This window comes from Aquila chrysaetos, chromosome 20 (genome assembly GCF_900496995.4).
Source record: "Aquila chrysaetos chrysaetos chromosome 20, bAquChr1.4, whole genome shotgun sequence".
Taxonomy (NCBI): Eukaryota; Metazoa; Chordata; class Aves; order Accipitriformes; family Accipitridae; genus Aquila; species Aquila chrysaetos.
The window spans coordinates 10,881,305-10,894,459 of NC_044023.1; the positions used below are offsets into that span (position 1 = coordinate 10,881,305).

The window sequence follows — 13,155 nt, forward strand, 5'->3', positions numbered from 1 at the left end:
GTTTAGTTTGTCACTGTCTCCTGAGAACCCCTTATAACCAAGGCACAAAAAGCCCCCAAATCACATTTGGACCATAATGAGCTTCTTGACTTTCTTGCCATGAGATAATAAATGATGTTGTGTGTATCAAAGGGAAAATAAATGTAAGAAATTGCAGTAGCATGCGGGAGTTTTGAAATGTAAGACTGTGTTATAGCTCTGTTTCTGTGTTGACACACGGTAACCAAGCACTGGTACAATATACTTAATTGCACTGTCTTTCAGGTTATTACCCCTGAAGAAATTATCCACCCTGATGTGGATGAGCACTCAGTAATGACTTACCTGTCCCAGTTCCCCAAAGCCAAGCTGAAACCAGGAGCTCCTTTAAAACCCAAACTGAATCCAAAGAAAGCAAGGGCTTATGGCAGAGGTAAGGACTTGGTGAGCTTAAGCTGCACAGAGCGTTTAACTCTTCAGAAAGCTGGGTGGGGTTTTTGCTTATGTTGAACTCCAGCCCTACTGTAACTGACTTCAAAGTTTCACTTGTATACTCTTGGTGTGGTGCCTAGTTTCAGAAATACGTGGATATAGTCCAAAAGACACTCCTAGTTCTAACATGTAAATTCCCCAGTCTCTGAACCTGTTCTGCAAGCTGCCAGCCTTGCAGTCCACAGCTGGAAGAAGTAGCATGATATGGGGCTAAACCAACCTTGGTGTGAAATTTAGGCTAGCAGTATTGCTGCTGACAGTCGTTGATCTAGCAGTGAATGCTTCTTGTGATAAAGCACTCCTTTAAAGAGGAAAAACCTCTTTATATCTGTGTGTATGTATCACTGAGAAGGCTCCCTGTAAAGGCAGTCTCCAATTTCCCAGACTTGGTGGCAGATGTGTATTAAGGTTGGCTAATTCTAAATAAGGTATTTGAATTGATCCGTAGGTGTGAATGCTTTGTTTGCACATGCACAAAGGTGGGTTGGTAACCCTTCGAACATGAAATAGTGCTGAGCTTTTGTTGTAAAGGCTGTGTTTGCTTATTGGAAGGACTTGTCCACAGATGTTTATACAACTGTAGATCTACATAGGCATTTGTATTTTTAACTTACCTTTTAAATAGATAATTCCTGTAACTTCTGATGTGGTTGTACTCTAGATTGGAATACAATCACAACTAAATGAATAACATATTTTTACCTTTAATGTGCTTGGTGTGTAGCTAGACATCACTTAGGTATTACACTTTGTTCTCCATTCCATCTTTTTTTCTTTTAGATCTGGGCCCAGCTGCGGTCCTTCAAGACTTTTAGAATTAGTGGGTTTCAGAATTGGGTGTACAAGAGTGTAATGGAAAGAAACAAAATTTTCCTCTTTTTTTTTCTTCTGTTTTTCTTGGGGTTTTGTGTTTGGGTTTGTTTGTTTGGTTTTTTTTTTCCAACCTGATTTTCCATTGAAACTTAACTAGTGGAATGAGTGGACACGGACACTATCTCTGCACTGACGAGCAGTCACTATAGTCAGAAGTGGGTTTAGCATTTACCCTACTTGGGGTTTATGTCCTTTGTTGATGCCTTCCATCGCAAACCTCGATACATAGACACATTTGTCAGATCCCAAGTATATAGACTACCTATACTCCACTTACTGTGTAAATGACTGATCAGCCTGCCTCAGTCTGTCAAGTCTGGCTTTAGTCATGTTCTTATTCTTTCAAAAACTGGAATTATTTTGTTGTCTACTTTTGTGCATGCAGTGCTCTGGAGCCATTGTAATGGAAATTGTAAAGGGTGAGAGACTCTTCTTGAAAGATTGATGTTTTCCCAAAGTTAGTTACCAAAACAGATTCACTAAATATAATTGACAATTCTGACTGCTAATGTACGTCAGAACCGAAAGGTGACTGCAGCAGCAAGGGGCTCACTGCCAAACTGGGCAGGGTTTTTTGGACAAATGAGTAACAGGTCTTCATGCTTCTAGAAAAAGGTGATTGTCAGGTGTGAAGTTGGTCAATCTTAGCTTTTTTTATTGCTGTTTTTCGATGTACTACAGTAAGTTATTAATAACCTCCCGATGTGAATCTTAGTTGTAGCGCATCACGCTGGACGCTGCAGTGGTGTACTCCTAGGGCGGCTGTGTGTAGACGTGGTGTGAAGTGAGCCTGCAGAGGTGCTGTACGCAGCTGTGTGCATCATCACTGACCCACTAGGAGCGCTCGTTTACCCAGCCAAAGCAGATCTCTGAGAAGAGAATAAAATCTGGAAGATTAAATGTAGGCTAAGAAAGTGCTGTGACTAATGCTGTCCTGGCTGAAGCCTTCTGCTGAGGATAAGCAATCCTTCTCGTGCTTGCAGAAGGAGGGATACTTGAATACCATATCCTAATGCTTGTGTGGTGGACTGAAGATACGCAGGGCGAATTTATAGCTGTTTAAACTAGATGATAATCTAGGGCTTAGTCTGACAGAATGAATATGTCAATTGTTAACACCTTATCGGAATGCTCAGATTTCCTAGTAAAAACATGATCTTCCTTGCACTGCTCTCAAGTTATTGTTTTCTGAAGATAAACAAGTTCAGGAATTCTGTTGTTCACAACCACTTCCTTTATAATCTATCAGATGTTGCACTTTCCACTAATTGTGCTGTGGAGCAGTAGTGCCCACGGTTTTATGAATAAGCCAAGGAGTAATTCCCTTCAACGGAAAGGTATATATGTTTGGGCTAGTCTGGAACCAGCAACTTTGGGAAGTTCTTCCACCCACTCAGTCTGACACCACCATGACAGGTGTCGTGACCTGGGGCTACGTATGGGGAGATGATGAAACCCTGCCGGTAAATGCGTGCCGTAGCAGGCCCTGTGCTGAGGAATAAGGAAACTCTGATTAAAAGTTAAGCGGAAGTGCCACTGAACTGCAGGATTTTCGTGGCTTAGAGAGGTCCCTGCGTGCCATTGGTACAGTGTTCACTCTGGCAAAGTAGTTTGAGCAGCTTTCAAAGAGTAATAAATCTGAGCAGTGTCTGTAGAGCTGAGTTCTGAAAATGGAGTAAAATGGGACAGTATAGGTAAGAACTGTCTTGCTTAAAATAAGTCTTTCACCCTTGGCTCTAGGATAATGCCTTTACCAAAAAGCTTCCCAAAATTTCTCTCCTGCCTCCCTGGTTGCCCTTCCTGCGGTGCAGCACTATTGCAGCATTTAGCCGCATGAAGCAGGGCAGCTCCTAAAGAGCAGCTAAGGCACGTACCCTGCTCGCTGTCAGTGTCGGCTGGGCACTCGCCAGCGGTGGGGGTGACTCTCGGTGCCTTGCTCAGGCAAACGGGGTAACTTGTTTTCACCTGAAACCAGATGCCAGCCGGGTTCCTGACTTGGCCAGAGATCCTGAGATGAGTTGAGCACCAATGATTCAATGAATTTTTAAAAATGCTTGTATTGTAAGAGTAGGGATTATTGTGAGCATGGTGCTCTGGGCAGCTGGTGAAGAGATGTCATGCAGTGGCCTGGGGAAGCTGGTGCTGGGGGCTTGTACGGGAGGATGGGTTGGACAGCTTGTGGGTAGCCTCCAAACTACCTTTTGGGTTTTGTAGCAACAGCTGATGAGCTGCTCTTTGTCTGTCTCACAGGGATTGAGCCTCACGGGAACATGGTGAAGCAGCCTGCCATCTTCACGGTAGATACCATCAGTGCTGGGCAGGGAGACCTGATGGTCTTCATAGAGGATCCAGAAGGAAATAGGGAGGAGGTATGTATGCTAAACATTCTTTGTGGAAGAGTAAAGCTGGTCTGAATGCTGAAGTTTTTGCAGTAACCCTCATCTTTCACAAGTGAGGTCTTAACAGATAAGTAATCTAAAAAGAAGTTGCAAAATACCAACTATCAAAAGTGCAAGCCTCAAGCTTTTCTTCATAATTGCGTTACTGGATGAACTTGAAAAAAATGTCACTATCTGCAACTAAGCAACACAACTCCAATGTCCAGTAGTTGCAGTGATTTAGCTTGACTGGCCAAGTACTTTCTGACACACTTTTAGATAACACACATCACTAAATCACTGTCTGCTCTTACTCATTCTTCAGGAATGGCTAAAGCAGCTATTTAGATGCCATGAATCATTTTGAGTTAAAATGCTGGTTTTAATGTTTATAGAAACTTCGCATCCAAGTGCTCCACTTGATCATGTTACAACATTCCAGAAAAATACAGCTGTACGTTGGACTTAACGTCTCCTCAGTTTTGGCCTGCCTTAGAAGAGCAATTAACAGCAAGGGAAAGGGCTGAGGTGGGGAGAAGGTAGCTTGCTTTGTCTCATATAAAGACAAAACCAATGGGGTTTTTTCCATATGAGAAGAGGAGGTAGCAAAGATCCCTGCTCCCACAGCAACGTGTCTCTGACATTGCTGACTCTGGAAATAGTTTGCACTATCAAGTGCTACCCAGGAGAGTCTTAGGCTGGCGTGCGTGGGCACAGCTCAACAATGGATATGTTTTCTCTCCTAGGCAAAGATAACACCATCCAGTGACAAAAACAAGACCTATTCAGTTCAGTATGTGCCAAGGGTTACTGGACCTCACAAGGTAGGTTGTGTGTCAATAACTAGTATTCTCTTGCGCTGCTCTGCTGGTTAATGTGAGCCCCCGAGGGCTGCCTGTTTACTGATGGCAGCGCAATAGCCACTCTGGGCATCCTGAAGAAAAAGTAACCTGATGTGGCCTTAATTCTCAGCCTGGGCTATTAGGCTGCCCCTTCTCAAGGGGGAAGGGGGTTTGCGTTAGGAGAAGGTGTGTGTGTGTGTGTTTCGGTATGAAGTGCTACAGCTGGCTCTCCTCTCATGTGAGGCCACTTCTTGCAGCTCATGAAGCCAGTTTTGTGAGTTGTCACAGAGGTGCAGAGGAAAATACCAGGTTGTCTCTAAAAGGCGTTTCCTTAATGGTATTGTACACCGTAGGCGTTTTGCAGAGAAGGTTCCCCACCCAACTCTGTCCCCAGATGCCTGCAGAAGCAGGTTTACGATGCGCAATCCTATTGCTTGGCACTTGCCTGAGTGGCTGGTCCGCACAGCCAGCCTGAAAAGATAAATGCAACTTCTGTTGCCACCTCATTGCTGGCTGGCGATCTGCCTCTTGTTGGCACATCCAGATTCAAGCATCCCCGCTGGTGTGGCTGACCCCATGATCAGCAGCACTTTAAGGAGGTGGCCAGCAGTTACACTGCATGGACAGGATGAAGGTTGTGGGGTGGATGGTCTCTCTCACCTCTGAGGCATAGACTCGCTGCGCTAGGAACGCGGGTGCTCGACCCCTCACTGGGCTATCTGGCGGTGACGCTGAGCTGGGTCGGATCTGACACTGTCTGTCTCTAGGTTTCGGTCCTGTTTGCTGCGCAGCACATCTCAAAGAGCCCGTTTGAAGTGAATGTTGACAAAGCCCAGGGAGATGCGAGCAAAGTAACAGCAAAGGGACCAGGACTGGAGGCGACAGGGAACATTGCCAACAAGCCTACCTACTTTGACCTCTACACAGCAGGTAAGCAGGATGAAAGAGTGCTGAAATCCTGCAGCTTCCACAAATGTGAAGAGAACCTAAGCCCTGGAGGAATAAACAAACAGAAAAGTGGATGAGGATTTGTAGCCCCATCTAGTTCAGAGGTGAAATAATAGCCAGGCTGCTCTGGAGGCTTCAGCTGTGTATGAAACATTTGAAGTATGGAGCTGAGCTGGGGCAGGAAGGTGCTAAGCATTACCCAGAAATTCGCCATGCACTTGCTGAATGGCAGCAGGCAAGTTCCTGGCTGGTTTCTTCCCCCAACTCATTTTAAACAGGAATGTGAAATGCCCACCTCTGAAGAATGAACTGTGAGTAAACTGTAAAGGCTTAATGTGTTCTGAATTTAGCTTTACAGAAAGAATCTGCTACAGTGCTGCTTTGAGTTCATACTTCAGTGCCAAACTGGTTTCAACCTCTGTTGTAATTATTAGAGGGCTACTATCTTCATTAGAGCATCTCCATCACGTGACTTGTTGCCTGCTATTAGGCCAATGCTGTAGCCTAGAGGAATGAGTCAAGAAGATGCTACAAATGCTAATTCATTTAGAACAATGTGAAACTACTTAGGGCAGTTACTTGAAGTATTTAAACACCGGAATATGCTGAGTAGCATATTTTAAATTGCCTTCTGCCTGAGGGTGCTTAGAAGTAAAATTAAATGTGGTTATAGTGAAGGGAAGTGTTAGGTTCAGCCTCTAATTGGGAGAGGGAGTGGTCTGGATCATGTAAAGACATGTCTGGCCTCCAAAAGTGTCTGGAAAACTGTTTTTGTTGCATGACAAGTTGAATAAAACGTGAGAGGAGCAGGTGTCTGAACAAAAGTGAATACGTATAGTCTGGCAGAGAAGGATCCTTGTCCAGACCAGCATGCACATTGTCTGAGCTCTTAATCTAAACTGCTTCGAAGCTTGAGAGATTGATCTGACTGGTGAAGTTGTGGGCTAGTCTGTGACAGAGGTGCTACAGGGTGGTAGCAATAGGGTAATCAGGCTGTGTGTGTATTCAGTACTGTAATACTGCTGTGAGACTCTGTGGCTGGAGCAGCAGAGCCCTGTCAGTTTGATGGCTTCATGGAGATGCCACCACCCTGTCTTGCCCCCTCCCCACTTGAATGTCTGGCTGCTGTCAGCAGAAGCTGAACATTCAGGCTGTGCCTGGAAATGGTAGCAGAGGACAGCTGGCTGAGCCCAGACAGATGGCTGTGATCCTAAATGCAGTGCATGTTGCTGTGGGGAAGCCAAGGCTCAGCTGGGCTTGTTTCCTTCGCAGGTGCTGGTGTGGGTGACGTGAACGTGGAAGTGGAGGATCCTCAGGGCAGAGGCCTTGCTGAAGTTGCAGTAGAAGACAAAGGCAACCAAGTCTACCGTTGCACCTACAAACCTGTTCAAGCTGGTCCTCACGTTGTCAAAGTGACTTTTGCTGGGGAGGCAATTCCCAAAACTCCTTGCACTGTTCTCGTTGGAGAGGGTATGCTTTTTAAAAATGCACCTAGATGTATATGGCCACTTTTCTCCTTGGATGTGATCACAGAATATGCTTGAATCTTGCCTTGGACATTCTCTTACCATTCAACATCTTGAACCTGATTCAGTGGGTCACCTGGGTATTCACAGGGTGAAACAGTGCTCTCTAACAGTAATATGGCTTTTGTTGCTAGAGTTCCCTCTCTGCCTAGACCTCTGAACATTAAGCTGCCCTTTGTATTTTTTTGAGGTGTTTTATGCAGCTATGCAGTGTCTTGCTGTTTTCCACCTTTGTTCCTCAAATGACTATATTTACTGTTTTCCTCCTTAACTGACACCTAACTTGCTTTCTGTTCCATCCTTACGTGCTCCTATGCTTTTAGATCTCTGCTCATCTCTCCTGAGCTACCCTCCATTTGTGGAATTTTGGACTTCACTGCTAATGGCTTCATAGTTGGTAAGAGGTGTGCAGGATGCTCTGTCATGTTTGCTTTTCGTAAGCTTCTAGCCTGCAGCTTGTCCCGGCCAAAAGGGTTTTTGGTTTTGTTGGGGTTGGGGAAGAAAGTTGCAAGCGAACTGAAGCGGTGTGTGACCCAGTCAGTGAAACTGGCTTAACCACAGGCTGCCTGACTCAGTTGTGTAAAGGCTCAGCGAGCCGTTCCCACTCCACATCGGGCATGCTTCTGTATGTTCCCACTGAGTTTTCAGAGCTAGCAGATGGCATGCGATTTTTGCTTACACCGTCCAGTGTAGGATGCGGAGCGATGCTGGCTGCTGCAGGGGTGAGGGTGAAACTTGTAAGCTATGGAAACAAGTAAAAACCTTAACAAGCTGCTTGGCAGACTTGTGCTCCTGCTGTAAGCACGGAGTATTTTGGGGAAATGCATGTTGGGTTTACGCTGCTGGGAAGCTGCGATTATTTGTAGGTCTCTTCAAACCCTTCAGGTCTCTGGAGTTGAAGGCCACGTGATAGCTGGGATCGTGTAATGAAAACTGTTCATAAGTGCCTGTTACTTATTTATGTAGCCACTCCGCAGGCCTGGAGAGGCACTTGGAGTAAACGGGTCAAGCATAAGCTTAAGCTCAGCCATATGTAACCTACTGCCCTTACCCATGGCTGCTTCGGTCTGCAGAGGGCTTGATGGCTTCTCTTCTGAAAGCGTGAACTGCGACAAGCAGGGGGTTTTGGCGTGACATCTCTTAACGAAGCACGTGCAGAACTCGGCTTTGCTAGTAGCAGTTATTCCAGTCATGTGCTTCTGAAAGAACAGCACAATAATACTGTTCACTGGGGCTTATCTGCAAAGGGAAACTTCACCCCATGCTGCAGTGTGCCTCTCAATGTGAAAGGCATCAAGAAGTTTGTGCCTAGTACGGTGAATATCTGTATGCGATAGCGGTGTAGAAGTTTTGTATTGATAACTGGCATCAAATTGGAAAGCAACAGGCCTTCAGCATTTACTTTAATTCTCAAAAATGGCCCTTGAGGGGGTCGGCGTTGCCTGGCTGCACTGAACGCTACTGCCCAAAAGCCATGGGACATAGACAACAGCTGGGCAGACTCCTGTCTGTCTGCCTTAATGCTATAATGTTAAAACTTGTCCTGAAAGCTAAGCTGTGGTAGCCCTGAGTCAACATTAAACTAAAGGTTGTTCCAGGCTGGCTAGGCTACATGTATGTTGAGAATCAAAGACAGTATTGATGTCTGAAATTCCCTTGCAGCCTGCAATCCGAACGCGTGTCGTGCCACTGGTAGAGGTCTGCAGCCCAAGGGCGTCCGCATGAGGGAAACGGCTGACTTCAAGGTTGATACGAGAGCAGCAGGGAGCGGAGATCTTGGAGTGACTATAAAGGGACCGAGTAAGTATTCAGGTGAATTTGTGCTGTGGATGTGTTTTGGAGAAGGGGGGGAAGTGGGGACTGCAAAAAGGAAGAGCAGTGAGGAGTTGGTGGCCTAATGGAACAGATGGGATTTGTATCACTGTTAAAAGCCAAATTTCAGAAGGGTTTTCTGGTACTTTGTGTCTAGTGTGAAGGTTTTGATCTGTAGGGCTGGGTAGGATTACACCTGGTCTTAGGTGTCTCCATTTTAATCCATATCAGGTTAGCAAAACTGAGAAAATGAACGCATCTGCCTGCCGCGGTCTCCAAGCTTTATGGGTTTGCATTGCATCTTCATCCGATCTGTGGGAGCAAGTCACGCTCCAGGGTCTCTGGCAGGGTGGAAATCCTGCTCTCGTAAAGCTAGGAACGGCTCAGAGCAGCACTCCTGGCTGCGCTGGATGCTCGGGCACGTGAGCGGGGAAGGAGAGGGTTGAAGGAACCCACGGGCTGACACGGAGACCTTCTGCCAGGATCCGTCCCCAGGTCCTTTGCTGCGTCCTGAGCTCTGGATGCGGCCCCTCCGCCTGGACCTCAGCAGGCTGGGGCGATGGGAGGGCCGGCGGCCGCTGGCTGGCGCGGCAGGCTCCCGGGGCTGCCGGCAGCGGTGGCTGTGCGGCTGCTGCTGCTCTCCGGGAGCTGCTGTGCCCGAGTTGTGCTTGTGTTGTACTTGGGAGCCGGTCACCTCCCCCCGGCTGGGACGGTATTAAAAGGTGCATTGTATTGCCTTCCCCTCCTCCACACGCACAGTGCTCTGACTGTGTGGTTTAATGCGGTTGGTGGGGCGGAGCGGGAAGCAACAGATGTATCGATGTAAATTTTAGTGTATTAAGCTTTTCTCCCTAAATTCTTCATCTTGAAGAAAATGAAAAGTAGGCATTCCCGGCATACTTGTGGTTGCAAAGTCTGACAAATGTTAAGCTTTTTTGTTTTAACATATGACATGCATCATACTGCAGACTAAGAAAATAAAACACAAGGGAACCTATTAAGTCTGGTAACTTGAAATACTTTCTGCTGTATTTCTTCTGGAAGTGTTTGCTGTCTTTGTCCTAGAGGGCAACTAGAGCTAACTTCCCTTATGACCTGACCCTTTTTTTTTCTGGTGGAAAAAATTTATTCTTGCAAGCTAAAATAAATACTAGAAAACATGAACTTGTCTGAGTAATTGAAGGCAGGATGGAAGCTGTTAAGTTTAACACTGGACTGATCTTTCAACAGAGGGCTTGGAGGAGCTGGTGAAACAAAAAGGCTTTATGGATGGTGTATATGCATTTGAATATTATCCAGCTACCCCAGGGAAGTACGTTGTCACGATTACCTGGGGTGGGCACAACATCCCAAAAAGGTGAGTTAGAAGTAGCTTTTTTGGAGTTTTTGTGCCCTTTGGTGGGTTGTGTAGTTGGTGAGCTTTTAAAGCAATGCTGACCTTTGAAGAAACTCTAGGGGGACAAAGTTAGCGGCAAGCAGTTGCTGTGACAGTTTATCTACAGCCTGTTTTGGGGCTGCAGCAGCTTATATTGGGAAAGCTTTGAATGGTGATTCGCATCAGTCTTGCTAAACCCAAAACGATGACTACAAAAAGCAATAAAACTTGGTGGATCGTGCAGCTTGGACTTCGCTGTGAGTTTTTGAAGAGATCTGTTATTTTAGTGTCCAGAGCTACATCAAGCAGTGCAAGCCAAGTATTTGACACTCAGGATTTGTGGTGTAAGATGTAAGCACGTGATGGGTTGGATGACCTCTCTGCTAGAAAGACAGTCTGCTGGGCACTGTGCCACCACATGATAGCATCTGTTAATTTGGGAAATCCAATGTAAAGCCTCATTAAAATGCCTGAGGAAAAACATGGATGCTGTATTTGTCCTCATTTCTAATCCCATGCTTTGTTTTTCTCTTGTAGCCCTTTTGAAGTTCAAGTGGGTCATGAAGCAGGTCCTCAGAAAGTGCGAGCCTGGGGGCCAGGACTGCATGAGGGGATTGTGGGCAAATCGGCTGACTTTGTGGTAGAGTCCATTGGCACAGAAGTTGGCTCTCTTGGTATGTTACTTAGTTTGCCTGAAATACTTCTATATTGCAACGCTAGCAACGGACTTATGAGAAACAGTAGCTTTCCCAGCAGTAAAAAAACATGTCCGTAAGACGTTTTGGTCTAAACACAAACTTATATCAGAGTATCAAAGGCAAGTCCTAGAGACAGGAACATGTGTGATGGGGAGTGTTGATCTGTGGTTTTGTGGGATAAGATCCAGAAGGGAATGATGAATTTTCTCCTGTATTGCTGAAGAAGGGTGATAAAGAGCATCAGGCTAATAAAAAGCAGTTTGGGGAAGTGGTGTTAAATTAGCTGCCACCACAAACCTAACACAAGGAACCTACTTGTTCCTCTTTCAGGCTTTGCAATAGAAGGCCCTTCTCAGGCTAAAATTGAGTGTGATGACAAGAACGACGGCTCATGTGACGTGAAGTATTGGCCCAAAGAGCCTGGTGAATATGCTGTGCACATCATGTGTGATGATGAGGACATAAAAGACAGCCCTTACATGGCCTTCATCCGACCGGCTTCAGGAGACTTCAACCCAGATAAGGTAGTGTATAAGAGTTCACCCGTGGCGTAACACATCTTTGATATAACTATGGTTTCTGAAGGCTTCTGGTAACAGACTTGACTCTTAAGCTGCCTCTCCTTAAAACTGTGAACTTGCCGTGTTCCAGCCAGATATTACTCAGCTTTTTCTAATAACACTGTTGTGGTTTTGATTTAATGTCATGAAAACTTGCTGAATTAGTCCACATTCTCAACTTTCACACTAGCCTCTACTTGTATCCCGTGCTTCATGGGTTTTCTGGGAAGGGGAAGGACTTTAGAAATAAGTCGCTTTAGAGTTTTACTTCTCTTTCCGAACTGCAAGCTAAGACTCTTGGGGTGTTTTTTTTAGGTGAAGGCTTATGGCCCGGGCTTGGAGAGGACTGGCTGTATAGTGAACAATCCTGCTGAGTTCACAGTTGAAACCAAGGACGCTGGGAAAGCACATCTGAAGATGTATGCACAGGTAAAAAGCCAAAGGCAGCTATGTGAAACTTCAGCAAAAGGGCTTTAATATTGTTGAGAAAAATGCCGTAAGTATTTCTACTCGCTTACACACCACTTAATTCTGGGCATGTATAATTCTCTCAAAGCTCCGTGCTTTGATCAGTGTAATGTAGTCAGGCAACAAACCTAACTCAAGACAAGGTGACTTCTCCCTGGCATATGAAATACATGGCTTTGCTTCCTTACGTGGAGTCTCCTCAGCAAAGCAAGCTGTAATTTCATGGAGTTGTCATTTGGAAGCACCTGAAGTGTCTCTGAGACTGTGAATTTCAGGCGAGCTTGTTAAAATATGTGTTGTAGGATGGTGTTAGGAGTGAGCGAGTGTTGGATGAGGAAGACTTACAGAAGAGTAATTTGCATGTTCCTTCAGTATTTCTGAACTGCAGTTCTGGGGAAAAAAAAAAAAAACAAAAAACCCCCTAAAAACAACAAAACAAAACAAAAAAAACCCCAACACCCACGCAGTGCACTTTGGAACAGTCTTGGGCTGTTCAAGCTATACAAACTTTTTTCAAGTACCTGAAACTTCTGCTTGTATTACTGCTTTTCAGGATGGAGAAGGAAACCCTATAGATATCCAGATAAAGAGCAAGCCTGATGGTGTGTTTGCCTGTTCCTATGTGCCAGTTAAACCAATCAAACATACAATTTCTGTTGTCTGGGGAGGAGCCAACGTGCCCAATAGCCCATTTAGGGTAAGTCCAGAGATGGATATTACTAGTTCTAGTCAAGTAGGACATTTGTGCTCGCAACTACTTGTTGTTACTACCTAGGATGACAAAACCTTTCTGTGAACTTCAAGGAGGCGTGCCCTTCTGCTCCCTTTTTTTAGGAATCTATCCACTTGAAAAAAGCTTTCTGTTTTTACAAGCTTACATGTTGGAGGTCTTCTATCAGTCCAGCTGCAGCCTGGGGGAGTCAGGGCAATTCACTCTTACCTTGGAACTGTTTTCCTGTAGCCTCCATCCAAGCAATGCTCCGACTTGACTGTGATCTTGAGCGTGACACAGATGTGTGATTCTGACCCTTGTGAATCCATGTAGGTCCTTATAGGTCAAGGGAGTCATCCTCAGAAAGTGAAAGTGTTTGGACCTGGTGTGGAGAGAACTGGCCTGAAAGCGAATGAGCCGACCCACTTCACTGTTGACTGCACGGATGCAGGAGAAGGTAAAGGCAGGCTGGGCTGTGGCTGTGGTATCGGA

General features: G+C 45.6%; 1 protein-coding gene across 5 annotated transcripts in view; it reads left to right on the plus strand.

The window, feature by feature from the left end:
• Positions 1-13,155, plus strand: part of FLNB (filamin B) — a 74,479-nt gene that overhangs the window by 27,053 nt on the left and 34,271 nt on the right. For all 5 annotated transcript variants that reach the window (XM_030043798.2, XM_030043800.2, XM_041118676.1 and 2 more), the window contains exons 4-15: positions 265-412; positions 3,595-3,713; positions 4,469-4,546; positions 5,332-5,494; positions 6,785-6,982; positions 8,701-8,838; positions 10,081-10,207; positions 10,763-10,899; positions 11,254-11,447; positions 11,799-11,912; positions 12,505-12,648; positions 12,997-13,120. In XM_030043798.2, coding sequence (XP_029899658.1) covers positions 265-412; positions 3,595-3,713; positions 4,469-4,546; positions 5,332-5,494; positions 6,785-6,982; positions 8,701-8,838; positions 10,081-10,207; positions 10,763-10,899; positions 11,254-11,447; positions 11,799-11,912; positions 12,505-12,648; positions 12,997-13,120 — 1,684 coding nt within the window. The remainder of the gene's footprint in view (positions 1-264; positions 413-3,594; positions 3,714-4,468; positions 4,547-5,331; positions 5,495-6,784; positions 6,983-8,700; positions 8,839-10,080; positions 10,208-10,762; positions 10,900-11,253; positions 11,448-11,798; positions 11,913-12,504; positions 12,649-12,996; positions 13,121-13,155) is intronic.